Here is a 17,730-nt window from a genome sequence, read left to right as displayed (position 1 = left end):
TCCCAGAAACACCCGACCGATCGCCATGGATACGCAGCGTTTCCGAGGAGCAGGGCCAGCGGTCCGAAACCGCCGGGTGGCTGTAAGAACGCACAATCGCAACACGTGGCGGACCCCAGATTCACAGCCAGGACACACGCTCTTTTAAAACCAGATTTATTCATTCCACTTTGTTTTTAAATTCCCCACTCGGAGCCTCACACAGACAGACCGCACGTTTCACAAGCACACAGCACCCTCCTCATCCTCAGCATCGTCGGCCCCGCCCTCCTCCGCACCCACCCCAGGGAGACCGACGGACACACGTGCACAGGGACCACCCACTCAGGAAAACTACATCCGACAAGAATATCTGCGGCAAAGACTCTGCAGCAACGGCCACAGCGATTGGCCCTCGTCCAGCGGCTCGGTGGCGGTCTCTCCACCCGACCCCCGCGCCTCAGGACCTCTGCCCGGGAGGCCGTGGGGAGCCCTAGGCGCAGAGAGGCTGTAGGGAAGGACAAGTTACTCTCACATCTAGAACTGCTGGTTATTTTGGCAAAATAAAACGATAATCAGGTGAGTTTCGGGGGCGCCCACGGTGTACGTTTCTGGGCTCTGTGCGCCCCTGCCCAGGCCCACACACGAGCCCCTTGCCTCGCCTCCCGCGGGGGACCCCCACCCTGCGGGGTCGCCCCGTCCAGAGACGGAGGCAGATCTCTATACACACCCCCCTCGTCTCCTGTGCCCCACACCCATCCGACCGTATATCCATCAGGAACACTGTCCGTCGTGGAATGTGTACAACTCCGCCCTGGACCCCTATACTAAACACCCCTGTACTCCTTAGTCACCTGCACATCACAGACAGCTATAGAACAGGCACCTGTTCCCTTATAGAGAACATTATCTGTACTGCAGTCCACAGTACAGTATAAACATCCTCTGATCTGGTCCCCTATACTACACACTCCTGTACCCCTCAGACACCTATAGAACAGGCACCTGTTCCCTTATAGAGATCATTATCTGTACTGCAGACCACAGTACAGTATACACATCCTCTGATCTGGTCCCCTATACTACACACTCCTGTACCCCTCAGACACCTATAGAACAGGCACCTGTTCCCTTACAGAGAACATTATCTGTACTGCAGTCCACAGTACAGTATATACATCCTCTGATCTGGTCTCCTATACTACACACTCCTGTACCCCTCAGACACCTATAGAACAGGCACCTGTTCCCTTATAGAGAACATTATCTGTACTGCAGTCCACAGTACAGTATATACATCCTCTGATCTGGTCTCCTATACTACACACTCCTGTACCCCTCAGACACCTATAGAACAGGCACCTGTTCCCTTATAGAGATCATTATCTGTACTGCAGTCCGCACAAGGGGGTGTTCCCGAGGGCCGACGGGGCCGGGCCGTTACCGGACCTGCGCTATGTGCGTTCGCTCCCAGGGACATGGAGATCCGCGCGGAATCTCCCAGCACCATCATGTCCCGGGTCACTTGTCCAGGGGGCTGCTCCTGTCCCGAGACTCCAAGGACCCCCCACCCCCCCCCCACAAAACTGGAGACGTCACCTGATCTGGGGGGTGTGTGCGTGTGGATGTGGGATTCACAGACAGAGCTGTGTGTTTTTGACACATTCCTGCTGTGAGGAGACACACACACACACGCTGCTCTCTGTAGACTGGGGCGCACAGCCCTGGAAACGTGGACGCCTGGGAGAAGATGGGGTCTATCCGAGACAGCCAATTAGAGTCCGCCACATCATTTCCTGTTGGGGTGTGGTTTATGGGGCCACACCCCCGACTGTCCCTGCCCTTCCCCATCCCATCTCCCCCCCGCCCCCCCCCATTCGGACTGCGATTGGCTGCTTCCTGAGTTGCCGTGGAAACGGTCACGAGTAGATGGTGATGACCTCGCTGCCCCCGCCTCTGACCAGCAGAACACGCTCCAGGCCCTCCGTGAGGACCTCCAGGAACTCCATGTCTGGGAATAGAGTAGATAAGGAGCACGCACAGCCCCCATATCTGGAACTGCACTACACTAAAATATCCTGACACTTCTACAGCTCTATACTGGACCCTCCACTCCCAGCGCTGTCCAGTACTGGGGATCCCCTCCACCCCCCCAGTGTGATGATGCTCCAGTCCGCTCACACACTCCAGCTCTCCGTGGGGAGGAGAGCAGAGTGATGAGGCCAGTTCAGAGAGGGGGGTGATCAGGAGGCCATGACTGGTAAAGACCAGGGGGAGTCTGTCCAGGACACTGGGGTCACACCCCTACTCTTTCTGAGAGACACCCTGGGGTCTTGACTGACCACAGAGAGGCAGGACCTCAGTTTCACGTCTCATCTGAAGGACGGCACCTTGTTTACAGTCTAGTGTCCCCGTCACTGTCCTGGGGCGTTAGGACCCCCACAGACCACAGGGTGAGCGCCCCCTACTGGTCCACTCACACCTCTCCCAGCAGCAGCCTCAGCTTTCCCAGGAGTCTCCCATCCAGGTACTGGCCAGGCTCACTCCTGCTGAGCTCCACTGGGCTGCTGTTTGTGAGCTGCAGGGTAAGATAGTAGACTGTATCTGTACTTTACTACACTGATCATACTATACTACACTGTCAAAAACTATCTCTGTACTTTAAGGTTGCCGGTTCGAATCCCACGGCCGGCAGAGGAATCCTACTCCGCTGGGCCCCTGAGCGAGGCCCTGAACCCCAGCTGCTCCAGGGGTGCTGTATAAATGTCTGACCCTGAGCTCTGACCCCCAGCTTCTCACCCTGTCTGTGTGTCTCCTGGAGAGCAAGCTGGGGTCTGAGAAAAGACACATTCCTGATGAAAGAGACTGTACAGGGCCAGTAAAGTGATCTGATCTCATCTTACTATACTATGCTGTTAAACACTATATTTGTACTACACAAATACTGTACTACATTTGTACTATAATATACTACACTGTTAAACACTGTACTTTACTATGCTGACCATACACACTACACTACACACCACACTGATACCACACTGCATCTGCACTGCACTAGACTATCTGTGCTGTAGGATACTACACTGCACTGTACTTCATTGTGTTAAGACTATGCTTCACTAGCTGTACTGTACTACACTATCAGCACATACCATGCCATCTGTACTGTACACTACTGTATCTGTACTATATAGCACTATACTGTACACTAAAATATCTGCACTACTGTATCTAAAGTAATATAGTGCACTATACTGTACACAACTATCTACACTGTAATGCACTGTACTCTGCTGTATCTGTACTATACCACACTGTGTACTGCACCATACTGTACACCACTGTATCTGTATATCCGCATATCTGCTATATTTGTACTGTTTTGAATTCAAGGATACAGTTCTCGTCGCCTGCCGGGTTCCTGGGTGGCCCTGGCATGTTCAGCAGCACCAGCCGAGCATCGTGGGACTTGTTCACGATCACCTCGTTCAGCTTCACTGCTGTGTGCATCCGCCGCACGTTGGAGTGATCGCTGTGTAACGACATGACAACTGCACAATATAACACACGCGCAAAGATAGCTCTAGTTGCATGGCAACTGCACAATACAATAACTGTTACCGCACTTAGATGTGGCTGTACAGCGGTAATTACACAATACAAAAGCAGCTGCAACTCGCAGGTGTAGCTGTAATGACATGGTAATTACACTATACGATGGCGGTTACAGCACACAGATGGAGCTGTAACGACACAGTAATTACACTATACAATGGTGGTTACAGCACACAGATGGAGCTGTAATGAAACAGTAATTACAATATACAAGGGCGGTTACAGCACACAGATGGAGCTGTAACAACACGGTAATGACAATATAACGGTTACAGCATTCAGATGTAGTGTAATGACATGATAATCACACTATTTAATAGTTGCTGCACATGTAAGTAGCTGTAGCAACATGGTAATTACACAATATAATAACAGTTACAGCACTATGATGTAGCTGTAACGTCACAGTAATAACAATTTAATAACAGTTACAGCACTATAATGTAGCTGTAATGTCATGGTAATAATTTAATAACAGTTACAGCGCTCAGATGCAGCTCTAACGAGACGGTAATTAATGACAGGTCAGCTCTAACGAGACAGTAATGAGCCACTCACGGCCTGATGCTCAGCATGTCCCTGAAGCCCTCCGGCGTGCCGCAGGCCGGCTGCCCCTTCCTCTGGGCCATGCTCTGCACCTTCTCCTTGGTCCAGGTCATGTGGATGCGCTGCTCCGAGGCCGCGGAGCCGAGAGCCGCGCCCCCGTCCGTGTCCTCTTCCTCGTCGGAGCCGATGCTGGTCAGTCTCAGCATGGAGTTCCTGTCCTTCACTAACTGGGCCTGTGGGGGGGAGAGAGGAGCTTCAGCAGGGCCAGGACACTGAGCCGAGCACTGCTGTCACCTCTCTCTCCTCTCTCTCCCCCTGTCCACTCTCTCATCTCCCCGCCCCCGTCCACTCTCTCTCCCATCTCCCCCCCCCATCCACTCTCTCCCCCCCAGTCCACTCTCTCTCCCCTCTCTCCCCCCGAGTCCACTCTCTCTCCCCTCTCTCCCCCCGTCCACTCTCTCTCTCCTCTCCCCCCCTGTCCACTCTCTCCCCCCCTGTCCACTCTCTCCCCCCCCTGTCCACTCTCTCTCTCCTCTCCCCCCCTGTCCACTCTCTCCCCCCCCTGTCCACTCTCTCTCTCCTCTCCCCCCCTGTCCACTCTCTCCCCCCCCTGTCCACTCTCTCTCTCCTCTCCCCCCCTGTCCACTCTCTCCCCCCCCTGTCCACTCTCTCTCTCCTCTCCCCCCCTGTCCACTCTCTCCCCCCCCTGTCCACTCTCTCTCTCCTCTCCCCCCCTGTCCACTCTCTCCCCCCCCTGTCCACTCTCTCTCCTCTCCCCCCGTCCTCTCTCTCTCTCTCTCTCCCCCCGTCCTCTCTCTCTCTCGCTCCTCGCTGTCCGCTCCTCCCTCTCTCTCTCTCTCTCTCCCCCCGTTCTCTCACCTCTCGCTCCTCCCTGTCCACACAGAGCTACAAAGCGCACAGCCTCACTCAACTGCCACCAGCTCAAGTGTGCAGCAGAGCTGAGTAGGCTGTACTACCAGCTAGCTCAAGCTCTAACCAAGCACAGCTCACTGCTCACTAAACTGCAGCTCCTCTCTACAGACAGACTTACATCATCGAAACTCCAGCGAACCCGCTGCATAAACACAGATAGGTGATATTGTACAGAGCCGACACACAGAGAGACAGACGGGTGATATTGTACAGAGCCGACACCCACCGAGAGACACACAGAGAGACAGACGGGTGATATTGTACAGAGCCGACACCCACCGAGAGACACACAGGCACACAGAGAGACAGACGGGTGATAGTGAACAGAGCCGACACCCACCGAGAGGCACACAGAGAGACAGACGGGCGATAGTGAACAGAGCCGACACCCACCGAGAGGCACACAGAGAGACAGACGGGCGATAGTGAACAGAGCCGACACCCACCGAGAGGCACACAGAGAGACAGACGGGTGATATTGACAGTTCTTGAGACAGACAGACAGACAGACAGACAGACAGACAGACAGACAGACAGACAGACAGACAGACAGACAGACAGACCCCCAATCGGGCCCAAAGAGAGGTGTACTGGCCGACGCACAGACGCCGGGCGGACACGCAGACAGACCTCCCGCTCGCGGTCGGACTTCGACAGCCGCATCTGGCGCAGCATCTGACACCGCTGCTCCATCATCAGGGTCCGCTCGTAGGTGTACGCACTGATGTCGCTGTCATGCTGGGAGGGATGGGAGGGGGAGAATGAGAGCGTGCCCCACCCCCCCACTCTTTCTATCTCTCCCAGTCTCTCATTCTCCCTCCCAGTCAACTCAATTCAAGGTGCTTTACTGGCATGACCGATTAGAAAATGATCAGTGTTTCCAAAGCAAAACACAACTAACATAAAACAAAAACCTACAGACATTTACAATAAAGCCACAATCATAAGATATTTACCTATAGACATATGGAGCATTATTGAGAGACAGGCTCATTGTTTGTTCCTCAGGCTGTGACAGGAGATCACACACTGTATTATTATTATTGAGAGACAGGCTCACTGTCTGTTCCTCAGGCTGGGACAGGAGATCACACACTGTTTTATTACTATTGAGAGACAGGCTCATTGTTCCTCAGGCTGTGACAGGAGATCACACACTGTATTATTATTATTGAGAGACAGGCTCACTGTCTGTTCCTCAGGCTGTGACAGGAGATCACACACTGTATTATTATTATTGAGAGACAGGCTCACTGTCTGTTCCTCAGGCTGTGACAGGAGATCACACACTGTATTATTATTATTGAGAGACAGGCTCATTGTTTGTTCCTCAGGCTGTGACAGGAGATCACACACTGTATTATTATTGAGAGACAGGCTCACTGTCTGTTCCTCAGGCTGGGACAGGAGATCACACACTGTATTATTATTATTGAGAGACAGGCTCACTGTCTGTTCCTCAGGCTGTGACAGGAGATCACACACTGTATTATTATTATTATTATTATTATTATTATTATTATTATTATTGAGAGACAGGCTCACTGTCTGTTCCTCAGGCTGGGACAGGAGATCACACACTGTATTATTATTATTGAGAGACAGGCTCACTGTCTGTTCCTCAGGCTGTGACAGGAGATCACACACTGTATTATTATTATTGAGAGACAGGCTCACTGTCTGTTCCTCAGGCTGTGACAGGAGATCACACACTGTATTATTATTATTGAGAGACAGGCTCACTGTCTGTTCCTCAGGCTGTGACAGGAGATCACACACTGTATTATTATTATTGAGAGACAGGCTCACTGTCTGTTCCTCAGGCTGTGACAGGAGATCACACACTGTATTATTATTATTGAGAGACAGGCTCACTGTCTGTTCCTCAGGCTGTGACAGGAGATCACACACTGTATTATTATTACTGAGAGACAGGCTCACTGTCTGTTCCTCAGGCTGTGACAGGAGATCACACACTGTATTATTATTACTGAGAGACAGGCTCACTGTCTGTTCCTCAGGCTGTGACAGGAGATCACACTGTATTATTATTATTGAGAGACAGGCTCACTGTCTGTTCCTCAGGCTGTGACAGGAGATCACACACTGTATTATTATTATTGAGAGACAGGCTCACTGTCTGTTCCTCAGGCTGTGACAGGAGATCACATACTGGGCTGCCAATTCAACTGAGTTCCCTCCTCCCTCTCCCAGGAGGATTGGGACCCGTTGTGATTCTGGCAGGTGTGGGAATTCTAGGATTAGATTTGTAAATTTAGGGAAGCGCGTTTATCCTCTCTGACCAGCCAAGTTTGTCTGTGTCCAGTTTCTATGGCCAGGCTGTGGTCACTGAGCCTGTACTTCTTCAGGGTCTGTTTCTTTTTGTTGTTTCTTATCTTGGTCAAATATTCGGCTAGTGTGTATTGTCTGTTTAGGGTTCTGTAGCATTTATGCCGTGTTTGTGTGTGTGTCCCAGTGGGTGAGGTAGTGTTGTGTGTGTGTGTGTCCCAGTGTGTGAGATATTCCTGTCGATCTGTGCAGTGATGTGCTTGATTCTAGCAGTGCTGTCCTGAGGCTGGCTGGTGTCGGTGTGGCTCAGGTCAGTGAGCCTCAGGACCAGCTGGCTCAGGGGGCTGTTCTCTGGGCTCAGCTCTTGGCTCAGCAGGGCCTTGTGGTGGCAGGACTTTTGGTCGCTGTTTTTTAGGTGTAGCCAATGCGTAGGCTGCAAAGGAACGAGTAATATGTTTATTCCATGCTGAAAAGAGAAGAAAGAAAACACTATGTTTCAGCACGGAATAACCCTCATTAGATGTCTCTCTTCTGTATGTTGATCAGTAGAGGGTACTGGCCTAATTCGGCCCTGCACCCGCTGTGAGGTGTTTTTCTCTGCACACGGAGGATGTTGCTCATCCCCCTCTCCCAGGGTCCTCACCATCTCCACCACCTCCACCTCGGCCTCGATGCGCAGGTGGTACAGGAAGGTGGCCAGGTCCTTCTTCATCTGGATGGAGTTGTCCTCCAGCTGGGCCACCGTGAAGATCCGCATCCGGCACTTCCTCCACACCTGGAGTCAGGGGGGGGAGAGAGAGACAGGGGGCGGAGAGCAGGAGGGAGAGAGAGAGGAAGACGGGAGCAGTCCCGGACATGAGGAAGGTGACTGGGCCCCTGGCGGAGCTGCACAGCTGCGGCGGGCGGGGGCGGGGGCGCGGCGCTGACCTTGTGCTGGCGCAGCAGGAAGGGCAGCAGCATGAGCATGCCCCCGTCGTGCACGATCCACCACACGTCGATGGAGCCCTCGGTGCACGGCTCACTGTTGCTGGGGAACAGGGAGATGTTCTTGGGCACCAGCAGGGCCAGGTGGGCGGCCGTGGTCACCCTGACGGTGTCTGGGAGAGACGGGGGAGCCGGGTGAGTCCGTTTCTACAGCTCTGAGGGCCGTGAGAGGACAGCAGGCGAGATCACTGCAGACAAGCTAAAGACTAACACACAGGGATCCTAATACAGACCCCAGAGACACTCCTCACACAGAGATTAATACAGACCCTAATATAGACCCCAGAGACACTCCTCACACAGAGATTAATACAGACCCTAATATAGACCCCAGAGACACTCCTCACTCAGATTAATACAGACCCTAATATAGACCCCAGAGACACTCCTCACACAGAGAGATTAATACAGACCCTAATACAGAACCCAGAGACACTCCTCACACAGAGAGATTAATACAGACCCTAATACAGACCCCAGAGACACCCCACACACAGAGAGATTAATACAGACGCTAATATAGACCCCAGAGACACTCCTCATACAGAGAGATTAATACAGACCCTAATACAGACCCCAGAGACACCCCACACACAGAGAGATTAATACAGACCCCAGAGACACCCCACAGACAGAGAGATTAATACAGACCCTAATATAGACCCCAGAGACACTCCTCATACAGAGAGATTAATACAGGCCCTAATATAGACCCCAGAGACACTCCTCACACAGTGATTAATACAGGCCCTAATATAGACCCCAGAGACACTCCTCATACAGAGAGATTAATACAGACCCCAGAGACACTCCTCACACAGTGATTAATACAGGCCCTAATATAGACCCCAGAGACACTCCTCACACAGAGATTAATACAGGCCCTAATAGAGAACCCAGAGACACTCCTCACACAGCGAGATTAATACAGACCCTAATACAGACCCCAGAGACACTCCTCACACAGAGAGATTAAGACTCACTAACACAGGTGATTAAATCCTAAAAGAGATTATTAGTCAGTAATACAGACTCCAGTGAGTCGCACACTGGAAAGATGAAACCCAGGCCCCTCTCCTCGCCTGCCGCCCCCAGACTCACGGATGAAGGTCTTCCAGGAGCGCGGGTCCTCGCTCTGCCTCCAGGCGCTGGGCCAGCCCATCACCACCGTGTTGTGCCGCATCCCGCCCAGCCCGCACGACTGGATCAGGTGGCAGATCCCCTCCCGGGCCTTCTGAGCCACAACGCACTGGCAGAACCCCTTCACCCGCTCCTTATCCATCAGCTGACGCAGCGTCTGAGAGAGAGCGAGAGAGAGGGGTGAGTACTCCTTCCCCATCAGCTGACACAGGCTCAGAGAGACAGACAGAGAGGGGTGAGTACTCCTTCCCCATCAGCTGACACAGGCTCTGAGAGACAGACAGACAGACAGAGAGGGGTGAGTACTCCTTCCCCATCAGCTGACACAGGCTCAGACAGACAGACAGAGAGGGGTGAGTACTCCTTCCCCATCAGCTGACACAGGCTCAGAGAGACAGACAGACAGAGAGAGAGATGAGTACTCCTTCCCCATCAGCTGACACAGGCTCTGAGAGACAGACAGACAGAGAGAGAGATGAGTACTCCTTCCCCATCAGCTGACACAGGCTCTGAGAGACAGACAGAGACAGACAGAGAGGGGTGAGTACTCCTTCCCCATCAGCTGACACAGGCTCAGAGAGACAGACAGGGGTGAGTACTCCTTCCCCATCAGCTGACACAGGCTCTGAGAGACAGACAGACAGAGAGAGAGAGAGAGATGAGTACTCCTTCCCCATCAGCTGACACAGGCTCTGAGAGACAGACAGACAGACAGACAGACAGACAGACAGACAGACAGACAGACAGACAGACAGACAGACAGACAGACAGACAGACAGACAGACAGACAGACAGACAGACAGACAGAGAGGGGTGAGTACTCCTTCCCCATCAGCTGACACAGGCTCAGAGAGACAGACAGACAGAGACAGACAGGGGTGAGTACTCCTTCCCCATCAGCTGACACAGGCTCAGAGAGACAGACAGACAGAGACAGACAGGGGTGAGTACTCCTTCCCCATCAGCTGACACAGGCTCAGAGAGACAGACAGACAGACAGAGAGGGGTGAGTACTCCTTCCCCATCAGCTGACACAGGCTCAGAGAGACAGACAGACAGAGAGAGAGATGAGTACTCCTTCCCCATCAGCTGACACAGGCTCAGAGAGACAGACAGACAGAGAGAGAGATGAGTACTCCTTCCCCATCAGCTGACACAGGCTCAGAGAGACAGACAGACAGAGAGAGAGATGAGTACTCCTTCCCCATCAGCTGACACAGGCTCTGAGAGACAGACAGACAGAGAGAGAGATGAGTACTCCTTCCCCATCAGCTGACACAGGCTCAGAGAGACAGACAGACAGAGAGAGAGATGAGTACTCCTTCCCCATCAGCTGACACAGGCTCAGACAGACAGACAGACAGACAGACAGACAGACAGACAGACAGACAGACAGACAGACAGACAGACAGACAGACAGACAGACAGACAGGGGTGAGTACTCCTTCCCCATCAGCTGACACAGGCTCTGAGAGACAGACAGACAGACAGACAGACAGACAGACAGGGGTGAGTACTCCTTCCCCATCAGCTGACACAGGCTCTGAGAGACAGACAGACAGACAGACAGACAGACAGACAGACAGACAGACAGACAGACAGACAGACAGGGGTGAGTACTCCTTCCCCATCAGCTGACACAGGCTCTGAGAGACAGACAGACAGACAGACAGACAGACAGACAGACAGACAGACAGACAGACAGACAGACAGACAGACAGACAGACAGACAGACAGACAGACAGACAGACAGACAGACAGAGAGGGGTGAGTACTCCTTCCCCATCAGCTGACACAGGCTCAGAGAGACAGACAGACAGAGACAGACAGGGGTGAGTACTCCTTCCCCATCAGCTGACACAGGCTCAGAGAGACAGACAGACAGACAGAGAGGGGTGAGTACTCCTTCCCCATCAGCTGACACAGGCTCAGAGAGACAGACAGACAGAGAGAGAGAGATGAGTACTCCTTCCCCATCAGCTGACACAGGCTCAGAGAGACAGACAGACAGACAGAGAGGGGTGAGTACTCCTTCCCCATCAGCTGACACAGGCTCAGAGAGACAGACAGACAGAGAGAGAGAGATGAGTACTCCTTCCCCATCAGCTGACACAGGCTCAGAGAGACAGACAGACAGAGAGGGGTGAGTACTCCTTCCCCATCAGCTGACACAGGCTCAGAGAGACAGACAGAGAGAGATGAGTACTCCTTCCCCATCAGCTGACACAGGCTCTGAGAGACAGACAGACAGACAGACAGAGAGGGGGGTGAGTACTCCTTCCCCATCAGCTGACACAGGCTCAGAGAGACAGACAGAGAGGGGGGTTGTACAAACTCTAACAGAGCGTAGGGTGACACCCAGAGCAAGGGAAAGTGAGGCCCAGGAAGAACCAGGCGCGGGCGGCGAGTGACCTCTGACCTGCTCCGCCGCCAGCGCCTCGCCGTAGCTGTCCAGGAAGTTGCCCGAGACGACGGTGGCCACGATGGTCAGGCCCTTGCCGGCCTTGAGCTGAGAGGCCAGGGTGAGCAGACGAGGGGACTTCACGTGCAGGTCCTCATCCAGCTTCAGGAGCACGAGCAGCTGGGGTCTGAGAGAGAGTCAAGACAGAGAGCGAGAGAGATCAGTCAGCAGGTCAGTGAGAGCAGCAGTGAGACAGCAGCAGTGTCCATGCTGAGAGAGACAGGTCCACACTGTACCTCCAGTTCTTGGTGTGGGGCAACCCCTCCTCTAGCCTGAGCAGGGCGTAGCGGGCCGCGCTGAGAGAGAGCCCCCTGATCCCGTCACCCCACTCCTTCTCTGCCCTGCAACACAAAGCACAGCACCTCATGGAGCCCAGGGGTCCCCAATCCTGCAGCTGGGGAGCCCCAGTACAGACAGTCACACGCTCCTGGAGGGGTCAGTGTGTGTGTCTGCAGCAGGGCTGTCCAGTCCCGGTCCTGGAGGGGTCAGTCAGTGTGTGTGTCTGCTGCAGGGCTGTCCAGTCCCGGTCCTGGTGGGGTCAGTCAGTGTGTGTGTCTGCTGCAGGGCTGTCCAGTCCTGGTCCTGGAGGGGTCAGTCAGTGTGTGTGTGTCTGCAGCAGGGCTGTCCAGTCCCGGTCCTGGAGGGGTCAGTCAGTGTGTGTGTGTCTGCAGCAGGGCTGTCCAGTCCCGGTCCTGGAGGGGTCAGTCAGTGTGTGTGTCTGCAGCAGGGCTGTCCAGTCCCAGTCCTGGAGGGGTCAGTGTGTGTGTCTGCTGCAGGGCTGTCCAGTCCCGGTCCTGGTGGGGTCAGTCAGTGTGTGTGTGTCTGCAGCAGGGCTGTCCAGTCCCAGTCCTGGAGGGGTCAGTGTGTGTGTGTGTCTGCAACAGGGCTGTCCAGTCCTGGTCCTGGAGGGGTCAGTCAGTGTGTGTGTCTGCAACAGGGCTGTCCAGTCCTGGTCCTGGAGGGGTCAGTCAGTGTGTGTGTCTGCAACAGGGCTGTCCAGTCCTGGTCCTGGAGGGGTCAGTGTGTGTGTCTGCAGCAGGGCTGTCCAGTCCCGGTCCTGGAGGGGTCAGTCAGTGTGTGTGTCTGCAACAGGGCTGTCCAGTCCTGGTCCTGGAGGGGTCAGTGTGTGTGTCTGCAGCAGGGCTGTCCAGTCCCGGTCCTGGAGGGGTCAGTCAGTGTGTGTGTGTCTGCAGCAGGGCTGTCCAGTCCCGGTCCTGGAGGGGTCAGTCAGTGTGTGTGTCTGCAGCAGGGCTGTCCAGTCCCGGTCCTGGAGGGGTCAGTCAGTGTGTGTGTGTCTGCTGCAGGGCTGTCCAGTCCCGGTCCTGGAGGGGTCAGTCAGTGTGTGTGTGTCTGCAGCAGGGCTGTCCAGTCCCGGTCCTGGTGGGGTCAGTCAGTGTGTGTGTCTGCAGCAGGGCTGTCCAGTCCCGGTCCTGTAGGGGTCAGTGTGTGTGTCTGCAGCAGGGCTGTCCAGTCCCGGTCCTGGTGGGGTCAGTCAGTGTGTGTGTGTCTGCAGCAGGGCTGTCCAGTCCCAGTCCTGGAGGGGTCAGTCAGTGTGTGTGTGTCTGCTGCAGGGCTGTCCAGTCCCGGTCCTGGAGGGGTCAGTCAGTGTGTGTGTGTCTGCTGCAGGGCTGTCCAGTCCCGGTCCTGGTGGGGTCAGTCAGTGTGTGTGTCTGCAGCAGGGCTGTCCAGTCCCGGTCCTGGAGGGGTCAGTGTGTGTGTCTGCAGCAGGGCTGTCCAGTCCCAGTCCTGGAGGGGTCAGTGTGTGTGTGTCTGCAGCAGGGCTGTCCAGTCCCGGTCCTGGTGGGGTCAGTCAGTGTGTGTGTCTGCAGCAGGGCTGTCCAGTCCCGGTCCTGGAGGGGTCAGTGTGTGTGTGTCTGCAGCAGGGCTGTCCAGTCCCGGTCCTGGTGGGGTCAGTCAGTGTGTGTGTCTGCAGCAGGGCTGTCCAGTCCCGGTCCTGGAGGGGTCAGTCAGTGTGTGTGTCTGCAGCAGGGCTGTCCAGTCCCGGTCCTGGAGGGGTCAGTCAGTGTGTGTGTCTGCAGCAGGGCTGTCCAGTCCCGGTCCTGGAGGGTCAGTGTGTGTGTCTGCAGCAGGGCTGTCCAGTCCCGGTCCTGGTGGGGTCAGTCAGTGTGTGTGTGTCTGCAGCAGGGCTGTCCAGTCCTGGTCCTGGAGGGGTCAGTCAGTGTGTGTGTGTCTGCAGCAGGGCTGTCCAGTCCTGGTCCTGGAGGGGTCAGTCAGTGTGTGTGTCTGCAGCAGGGCTGTCCAAGCCCGGTCCTGGAGGGGTCAGTGTGTGTGTCTGCAGCAGGGCTGTCCAGTCCTGGAGGGGTCAGTCAGTGTGTCTGCAGCAGGGCTGTCCAGTCCCAGTCCTGGAGGGGTCAGTGTGTGTGTCTGCAGCAGGGCTGTCCAGTCCCGGTCCTGGTGGGGTCAGTCAGTGTGTGTGTCTGCTGCAGGGCTGTCCAGTCCTGGTCCTGGAGGGGTCAGTCAGTGTGTGTGTCTGCAGCAGGGCTGTCCAGTCCCGGTCCTGGAGGGGTCAGTGTGTGTGTCTGCTGCAGGGCTGTCCAGTCCCGGTCCTGGAGGGGTCAGTCAGTGTGTGTGTCTGCAGCAGGGCTGTCCAGTCCCGGTCCTGGAGGGGTCAGTGTGTGTGTCTGCTGCAGGGCTGTCCAGTCCTGGAGGGGTCAGTCAGTGTGTCTGCAGCAGGGCTGTCCAGCCCCAGTCCTGGAGGGGTCAGTGTGTGTGTGTCTGCAGCAGGGCTGTCCAGTCCCGGTCCTGGAGGGGTCAGTCAGTGTGTGTGTGTCTGCAGCAGGGCTGTCCAGTCCCGGTCCTGGAGGGGTCAGTCAGTGTGTGTGTGTCTGCAGCAGGGCTGTCCAGTCCCGGTCCTGGAGGGGTCAGTCAGTGTGTGTGTGTCTGCAGCAGGGCTGTCCAGTCCCGGTCCTGGAGGGGTCAGTCAGTGTGTGTGTGTCTGCTGCAGGGCTGTCCAGTCCCGGTCCTGGTGGGGTCAGTCAGTGTGTGTGTCTGCAGCAGGGCTGTCCAGTCCCGGTCCTGGAGGGGTCAGTGTGTGTGTCTGCTGCAGGGCTGTCCAGTCCCGGTCCTGGAGGGGTCAGTCAGTGTGTGTGTGTCTGCAGCAGGGCTGTCCAGTCCCGGTCCTGGAGGGGTCAGTGTGTGTGTCTGCAGCAGGGCTGTCCAGTCCCGGTCCTGGAGGGGTCAGTGTGTGTGTGTCTGCAGCAGGGCTGTCCAGTCCCGGTCCTGGAGGGGTCAGTGTGTGTGTCTGCTGCAGGGCTGTCCAGTCCTGGTCCTGGAGGGGTCAGTCAGTGTGTGTGTCTGCTGCAGGGCTGTCCAGTCCTGGTCCTGGAGGGGTCAGTGTGTGTGTCTGCTGCAGGGCTGTCCAGTCCCGGTCCTGGAGGGGTCAGTGTGTGTGTCTGCTGCAGGGCTGTCCAGTCCCGGTCCTGGAGGGGTCAGTCAGTGTGTGTGTCTGCAGCAGGGCTGTCCAGTCCCGGTCCTGGAGGGGTCAGTGTGTGTGTCTGCTGCAGGGCTGTCCAGTCCTGGAGGGGTCAGTCAGTGTGTCTGCAGCAGGGCTGTCCAGCCCCAGTCCTGGAGGGGTCAGTGTGTGTGTGTCTGCAGCAGGGCTGTCCAGTCCCGGTCCTGGAGGGGTCAGTCAGTGTGTGTGTGTCTGCAGCAGGGCTGTCCAGTCCCGGTCCTGGAGGGGTCAGTCAGTGTGTGTGTGTCTGCAGCAGGGCTGTCCAGTCCCGGTCCTGGAGGGGTCAGTCAGTGTGTGTGTGTCTGCTGCAGGGCTGTCCAGTCCCGGTCCTGGTGGGGTCAGTCAGTGTGTGTGTCTGCAGCAGGGCTGTCCAGTCCCGGTCCTGGAGGGGTCAGTGTGTGTGTCTGCTGCAGGGCTGTCCAGTCCTGGTCCTGGAGGGGTCAGTGTGTGTGTCTGCAGCAGGGCTGTCCAGTCCCGGTCCTGGAGGGGTCAGTGTGTGTGTCTGCTGCAGGGCTGTCCAGTCCCGGTCCTGGAGGGGTCAGTCAGTGTGTGTGTGTCTGCAGCAGGGCTGTCCAGTCCCGGTCCTGGAGGGGTCAGTGTGTGTGTGTCTGCAGCAGGGCTGTCCAGTCCCGGTCCTGGTGGGGTCAGTGTGTCTGCAGCAGGGCTGTCCTGGAGGGCCAGTCGGTTGCCGCGGTTACCTACCCGTGGTACTCGATGTACTTGTAGATCATGCCGGCGATCACCATGGCGAAGATGGCGTAGTACCAGGAGGAGATGAACATCAGGGCCAGACAGATGCTCATCCCCAGGAAGGACAAGGTCCTGGGACAGACAGGTGAGACAGACAGGCAGTACGGAGAGGCAGGGGGCCGCACAGCGGCAGACAGGCAGGCAGATCCCAGCCTGCTGCACGACCTGCTGCACACTGAGAGTAGCACTCCTCTGGTGAGACACACGAGCGACACTTCATGACGGCGTGAGAGAGGGAGTGTCAGAGAGACTGAGGCTGTGTGAAGGAGTGTGAGTGTGTAAGAGTGTCAGAGAAAGTGAGAGTGTGAGAGGGTGTGTCAGAGAGACTGAGGCTGTGTGAAGGAGTGTGAGTGTGTAAGAGAGTGTCAGAGAAGGTGAGAGTGTGAGAGGGTGTGTAGCATGCGGGTGGCGTACCAGTGATAGTAGGAGAATCTGGGCCTCCAGTTCGGCGTCCTCAACAGAGTCTGAACAGCACAGGCCAGATTGACAAAGAGATAACACATGAGGAAGAACCTGCAGAGAGAGAGAGGGGTTCATACAGACACACTGACTGACTGGACACTCCAGTACATTAACACTGCACTGAGAGAGAGGGGTTCATACAGACACACTGACTGACTGGACACTCCAGTACATCAACACTGCACTGAGAGAGAGGGGTTCATACAGACACACTGACTGACTGGACACTCCAGTACATTAACACTGCACTGAGAGAGAGGGGTTCATACAGACACACTGACTGACTGGACACTCCAGTACATTAACACTGCACTGAGAGAGAGGGGTTCATACAGACACACTGACTGACTGGACACTCCAGTACATTAACACTGCACTGAGAGAGAGGGGTTCATACAGACACACTGACTGACTGGACACTCCAGTACATTAACACTGCACTGAGAGAGAGGGGTTCATACAGACACACTGACTGACTGGACACTCCAGTACATTAACACTGCACTGAGAGAGAGGGGTTCATACAGACACACTGACTGACTGGACACTCCAGTACATTAACACTGCACTGAGAGAGAGGGGTTCATACAGACACACTGACTGACTGGACACTCCAGTACATTAACACTGCACTGAGAGAGAGGGGTTCATACAGACACACTGACTGACTGGACACTCCAGTACATTAACACTGCACTGAGAGAGAGGGGTTCATACAGACACACTGACTGACTGGACACTCCAGTACATTAACACTGCACTGAGAGAGAGGGGTTCATACAGACACACTGACTGACTGGACACTCCAGTACATTAACACTGCACTGAGAGAGAGGGGTTCATACAGACACACTGACTGACTGGACACTCCAGTACATTAACACTGCACTGAGAGAGAGGGGTTCATACAGACACACTGACTGGACACTCCAGTACATTAACACTGCACTGAGAGAGAGGGGTTCATACAGACACACTGACTGACTGGACACTCCAGTACATTAACACTGCACTGAGAGAGAGGGGTTCATACAGACACACTGACTGACTGGACACTCCAGTACAGTAACACTGCACTGAGAGAGAGGGGTTCATA

At 55.3% G+C, this 17,730-nt stretch overlaps 1 protein-coding gene across 2 annotated transcripts in view; it reads right to left on the bottom strand.

The window, feature by feature from the left end:
• Positions 1 to 1,475: 1,475 nt before the first annotated feature.
• LOC107076291 (solute carrier family 12 member 6-like) overlaps positions 1,476 to 17,730 on the bottom strand; it is a 41,473-nt gene continuing 25,218 nt past the window's right edge. Inside the window, exons 15-25 of one of the 2 annotated variants that reach the window (XM_069188701.1) lie at positions 16,587 to 16,685; positions 16,125 to 16,244; positions 12,187 to 12,291; positions 11,909 to 12,077; positions 9,451 to 9,646; positions 8,293 to 8,462; positions 8,009 to 8,140; positions 5,680 to 5,814; positions 4,156 to 4,376; positions 3,381 to 3,514; positions 1,476 to 1,990 (exon numbers count right to left, since the gene is read on the bottom strand). In XM_069188701.1, the coding sequence (XP_069044802.1) occupies positions 1,899 to 1,990; positions 3,381 to 3,514; positions 4,156 to 4,376; positions 5,680 to 5,814; positions 8,009 to 8,140; positions 8,293 to 8,462; positions 9,451 to 9,646; positions 11,909 to 12,077; positions 12,187 to 12,291; positions 16,125 to 16,244; positions 16,587 to 16,685 (1,573 nt within the window). In that variant the 3' untranslated portion in view covers positions 1,476 to 1,898. The remainder of the gene's footprint in view (positions 1,991 to 3,380; positions 3,515 to 4,155; positions 4,377 to 5,679; positions 5,815 to 8,008; positions 8,141 to 8,292; positions 8,463 to 9,450; positions 9,647 to 11,908; positions 12,078 to 12,186; positions 12,292 to 16,124; positions 16,245 to 16,586; positions 16,686 to 17,730) is intronic. The other variant, XM_069188702.1, reaches the window with a different exon arrangement.

The sequence above is a fragment of the Lepisosteus oculatus genome, chromosome 4, assembly GCF_040954835.1.
Source record: "Lepisosteus oculatus isolate fLepOcu1 chromosome 4, fLepOcu1.hap2, whole genome shotgun sequence".
Classification (NCBI taxonomy): domain Eukaryota; kingdom Metazoa; phylum Chordata; class Actinopteri; order Semionotiformes; family Lepisosteidae; genus Lepisosteus; species Lepisosteus oculatus.
Note: the sequence above shows the minus strand (reverse complement) of the source record. Positions and strands in the feature narration are given on the sequence as shown.